Here is a 5,420-nt window from a genome sequence, read left to right on the forward strand (position 1 = left end):
CTTGAAAAATTAAAGTCGGAATCAGCTCAAACTTTCTACACAGCATAAGGACATCAATATGTATCAGAAAATGTAATAAAAATTTAGGGTGATTTCGGAGCCATTTTTTGAAAAAAACCATGGGCTATAGTACAGGGTATTTATCAGAATTTTGGCATTTTCTTAAAATGGCTGTAACTTTAAAAATTGAAGTTGGAATTACCTCAAACTTTCTACACAGCATAAGGACACCAATATGTATCAGAAAATTTATTAAAAATTTAGGGTGATTTTGAAGCCATTTTTTAGAAAAAACCATGGGCTATAGTACATGGTATTTATCAGAATTTTGGCATTTTCTTAAAATGGCCGTAACTTTAAAAATTGAAGTCGGAATTACCTCAAACTTTCTACACAGCATAAGGACACCAATATGTATCTGAATTACTTTATGTCATAGCTTGCAACTGATGCTGATCCAGAGGATATACTAATATCTCCTGTTAGCATTTTAAAAGTAGTCGTCTTCCCAGCTCCATTAACACCAAGGAGTCCAAAGCACTCTCCATTGTGAATAGCAATACTGATACCATCCACTGCTAGTTTTGTGTTAGCATTACTACCACAAGGAAATAACTGAGCAGACAAGCTTTTGTACTCCTGCAAAAATAAATAAATAAAATTCATAAAATAAAAATAATTATTGATTTAAACAACAGTATGTTCTTGTTTTACTTTGGTGAGGTTTGATATGATGACTGGATAGTCTTTAGTGTCACGTAACTCTGACACCAGTTCCCTCTCAGTGGCCACATCTCTGTCCCTCTCTCCTTCAAAATCCTACAATAGAAATATGATAATAATAATAATAATAATAATAATAACAATAATAATAATAATAATAATAATAATAATAATAATAATAATAATAATAATAATAATAATAATAATAATAATAATAATAATAATAATAACAACAATAATAATAATAATAATAACAATAATAATAATAATAATAATAACAATAATAATAATAATAATAATATCAATAATAATAATTCTTCTTACATCAGTGGTGATACAGCCAATTTCCTCATCATTCTTCCTCTTTTTAGAAATAAACAACTTAATCTCTTGCAAATAAAAATTTTTCTACAAAAACACCAAGACACAAAAATGAAAGTAAAGACGTTACATGCTTCTTGCATTACCTCCAGCAACAGTACAAGGACTGTAGCAATCACTGATTCTATTGCTAGTATAACCAGTATATGACCAACACCAGGTACCGCCAACTGGAATATATCATAAGCAACTCTAGCATTCACCTGATCACATATTCTATAAATAAAGCACTTAATGACATCACAATGTTACTATATATAGCATCAATGGCTATAAATAACTCACTCCCTTGCTTCGGGTGACGCTGTACAAGCAGACACCGTTGGCTCATTGTTATACATTAAAGATAAGCCACTGGCCAATCTACACAAAGAAAGGATTAGCATCTTTAACTGACTGCATTAACTGCAGCATTTTAGATACACTGGGCTACATGCAACACTAGCATTTAAATTTTTTTCTAATAATCAATGCACAGATTAGTTTTAATTTAATATGTTAAAGATCCTTTGCTAGATTCACTAATACTAGCAGTACAGTCAGTTTAAAGTTCCTTGCAGTTACTTACCCATAGACTGGGTGGAGAACAAACACGTAATGAATATTATCAGTGATGCTTGTATCAGTTTGTCCTGATATCACTAATATATAAATGATGGCATTCAATATCTAGCAATGAAAATGTTAGATAAAACACTTAATTTTATTATAATGTTACTGCTGCAGCTTACGACTGCTGGAAATGCAAAGAGGATGAACAAGATGGTGAATCCAACGAGAGAATTCGAGAAAATGAAACTAAAAACGTACGCTATAGAGTGACACGCCCAGGTACAGAAAATCTGAAAAATAATAAATAAAAAAGAATTATTTTTTTGACTTACGAATAATAAGGCAACAGCTCCAAGGTTGTTTCCGGTGAATCCTGGAGCTTGGATACTACTAAACAGTATCATTGTTACTAATAGAACAAAGAGAGTAGTGAGTCCGTCTTTAAGATAAGCTGCCATCCAGTAGGAGCGGCTGTGGATACCACCAACAAACTGCAAATGCTTTGACTAGATATATATTAAATAGGAAATAAATATTATTTAATTTGCTTTTTATTGCACTACAACCGATATGCAGTGTAGCCTCTATAGTAAGGATACCTTTATAATAAAGATATACTTTATACAGTAAAGGCAGCTAGCGAGAGGCTACACTGAAGTGTTGTATAATCTCTTACTCTTTCTTCTCTTTCCTTAGTCAGTAGTATTGTTAAACTAGCATAGAGGAAGCTAAATCCAAGTCCAATTGTGACGGCAATCGTAATACCATGGGTTTCAAAAGAGACTCGACTTAAAGAACTTAACTGTGACAAAAAATTTTTAATAATACAACACATGCAACTTCTATTATCAATTCTTACCTCAGTGGTGAGAGATGAAGTGAAGGGATGGTTAGTGACTGTGATGCTTAAATTTGAATTGAAACTTTTAAGGTAAAGATTATAAAATGAGTTTAGTACTACAGGAGCAGTATGATAGGCCTGGAAATAAGAAATAAATAAATAATAATTAGAAAAGCATGTACATGTACATGTACCTTGTGGTTATACCAAACGGTAGCCGTAGGAACAGAACTGACAACTGGTGATGTACGACCAAACTGACACTGTGAATCAACACATTGACACTGATACTGAGACAAATCACACGATGCTTGATCAATGCAAGCTGCTAACGTCCCAGAATAATCCTGATTCCAATCAGAAGGTGACGTCAAGAGGTGACAGTCTGGATCACTGTCGGTAAAAGCTGAACAGAAATCATTCACAAATGAATCAATTGAGTTAAAAGTGACGCTTGTTGGAACGTCATCAAGTGAAGATAGGAGAGCTGGCGTGAGGTAAGAACAGGTTTGACTTGTATTGCTACAGCCGCAAACAGCATATCCTGAGACTGGAGTGTTGTGGAGGACAAACCCACCCTGTAAATGGAGGTATTCAAGGGTCAAAGGAGTATCAATATGTGTTGCAAAATGTGCAGAAAGTTTGGACCAATTCCAATCAAAATTGGTTTTTAAATAATTTTTTAAAGTTGGTTAAAAAAATGGACTATAGTACAGGATATTTTGCCAAAAAATGAATAAGAGAGAATTCTCCATTTTTATCACATTACGCTCTGTGTTTACCTGAAATAAGGTCTCAAACAGACCAATATTAATTTCCTCTATGTACTGCAATATCTTCTCGGCAGTATAAGTATTAACGTCATCAAGAGGTCCAGCTGGATCTGTCACTGTTCTATCAGCTAACGAAAGAACAGGTGGAGCAGGACAGAACACAGCATCATTAGGATAGAGACTCTCAGCACTGGGGTCACTGCAGGACGGTATCTTGAAACCTCTAGCAGTGCAACAACTGAAGAAAATAAATAAATAAATAATAATGCACAAATAATATTTAAATGTAAGATTAGCAGACCTTAGGCAGTTCATGCAAAGCGAGTATCCAAAATCAGAGTTGGTGCATTCACTTAGCTCCTCCTATTAAAGGACAATATTTATTATTATCAACTCATGTTCTTACAGGTGTCCTGGTTGCACAGTACTTGTCTAATATCTGATATTTATAACTGCAACAATCACTGGCACTGCTGATATTAGCCACTGATGATCTAATGGACTCTATGTCACTCGTGAAGTCCAAGAAATCTGTTGCTTCAATAGCAGTTGCATTATCAGCCTAAGAGAAAAAACAGAATAATTATAAGCAAGACAATCAATTCTGATGACAAATTCTAAAATATTAAGTAGATGGACAAAGCATAGATACTGTGTGCAAAGTGGGACAGGAGAGATAAAAAAAGAGGGAGAGAGGGAAGAAAGCTCCAGTTCACATACGCCAAATTGAATAGGAAAGTTATTTCCAAATTTAGCCCAAAATAATGTAATGTTGCTGCTCTCTTCAGCTAGATCAGGAAACTTTAATGTTAGTTCTGTGACTGTAGTTGAGTCTGTAGTGTCAAATTTTATAATGAGCAATGTGAGGAGAACAAAAAATATTGGCAAGACAACAGCGAGAATGATACCCATCCAGAACCGAGTGAAGTAATAGAAGTGCTTTACAAGCATTGCGTAAAACTGCTGGAATATGAGAACACTGCCAGCATTGAAATCTACAAACGTACAATAAAAATATTGAAAAGTATTTTAGGTACTTTTAGAGTCTTTCATGGGTGCAGGTGACTTTTCATCAGCAGCTGCAGATTGTTCAGAATCTATGGCTTCAATAATTTCAGAAACATCGCTTGTCTGCTTTTCAAAATATTGTGTTCTCTTTCTCTGAATTCTAAAAGAGAAGAAGAGAGAGAGCTAAGCAGCAATGGCTAAAGGTTATACTTTTTTTGAATCTCTTCGTCTTCATCTTTACCAACTTGAATGAACACTTCCTCCATCGTTGTAACAGAAACACCATAACTACTAATACCAAGACTTCTCTTCCTATCTATACAATAATAGTAACTTTAACAACTCGTAAAAAATCCAAACTTAATCGGAATCAGTTCAAATTTACTACACAATATAAGAACATGTATGCATCAAATAATGTAATAAAAACTGAGAATTCTCTCTTTTTCATTTTTGATGAAAGTTGGTGTTGCAGATTTAAAATAATGATACAATAATAATAGCTAATCAATTACTTTCAAGTGTATTAATAAGTGCTGAGAATAGGATGGATTTCTCATCTGGCAGCAACAGTACAACTTCAGTTCCAATGTCATACAAAAACCTTGATCCCCCGACCATATCCTGTACTACTGCAATGATCTCTTCAGAATCAGTGCTAATGCTAGCCTTCTCTATAGTTAAATGATAGCCACACCCATAACTATAGAAGTAGAAGATTTAAAATTCAAATATTCGAAAATTCAAAATTTGATTTTTAAATTCAGTTGCATTCACTTGCTGACCGTTTCTTTAAGAAAAGAGATGATCCACTTGTTTTAACTCTCCCTGACTTCATAATGGCTATCCTATCCCCCAGTATGTCCGCCTCATCCCTAACAAAATAAAATATAATAATTAAAAGTACTCGAGATATTTTAAACAAAGCTGTAGCAGCTGCAGTAATTTGTAATCCTCTTAGTTTACATGAATTGTGTCGTAAGTAGAATAGTCCGTCCCTCCTTATGTTTGATAAGCAGATCCCAAGTGATCCTCCTTGCATAGGGGTCCATACCGCTAGTCGGCTCATCCAATATGACAAACTTAGAACCACCAATTAGAGAAATTGCAACACTGAGAGTGAGAGATCAATCCTTCCAGTA

At 34.1% G+C, this 5,420-nt stretch overlaps 1 protein-coding gene across 1 annotated transcript; it reads right to left on the reverse strand.

The window, feature by feature from the left end:
• Nucleotides 1–419: 419 nt before the first annotated feature.
• On the reverse strand, nt 420–5,392 carry LOC100637859 (ATP-binding cassette sub-family A member 3-like). Its single transcript, XM_020006238.1, has 20 exons — nt 5,245–5,392; nt 5,064–5,153; nt 4,794–4,981; nt 4,489–4,594; nt 4,308–4,438; nt 3,991–4,265; nt 3,677–3,832; nt 3,572–3,633; nt 3,280–3,508; nt 2,692–3,075; nt 2,516–2,635; nt 2,333–2,458; nt 1,989–2,162; nt 1,836–1,946; nt 1,673–1,773; nt 1,390–1,467; nt 1,191–1,320; nt 1,048–1,131; nt 715–819; nt 420–639 (listed from the first exon to the last, which is right to left on the reverse strand). Exons 1-20 carry the CDS (start codon nt 5,328–5,330, stop codon nt 424–426), a joined length of 2,952 nt encoding a protein of 983 aa, XP_019861797.1. The 5' UTR covers nt 5,331–5,392; the 3' UTR covers nt 420–423.
• Nucleotides 5,393–5,420: the final 28 nt, after the last annotated feature.

The sequence above is a fragment of the Amphimedon queenslandica genome, unplaced genomic scaffold (genome assembly GCF_000090795.2).
Source record: "Amphimedon queenslandica unplaced genomic scaffold, v1.1 AMPQUscaffold_10215_Cont17362, whole genome shotgun sequence".
NCBI classification, from domain to species: Eukaryota; Metazoa; Porifera; class Demospongiae; order Haplosclerida; family Niphatidae; genus Amphimedon; species Amphimedon queenslandica.

What these genes read in the sequence shown, in the direction of transcription:
- LOC100637859 (XM_020006238.1), bottom strand. Translation starts at nt 5,330, where the DNA reads ATGGACCCCTATGCAAGGAGGATCACTTGGGATCTGCTTATCAAACAT. An exon ending in CCGTTTGGTATAACCACAAG is followed by an intron (nt 2,636 to 2,691) that starts GTACATGTACAT and finishes TCTTATTTCCAG; the next exon opens with GCCTATCATACTGCTCCTGT. An exon ending in TTGGCTGTATCACCACTGAT is followed by an intron (nt 820 to 1,047) that starts GTAAGAAGAATT and finishes TTTCTATTGTAG; the next exon opens with GATTTTGAAGGAGAGAGGGA.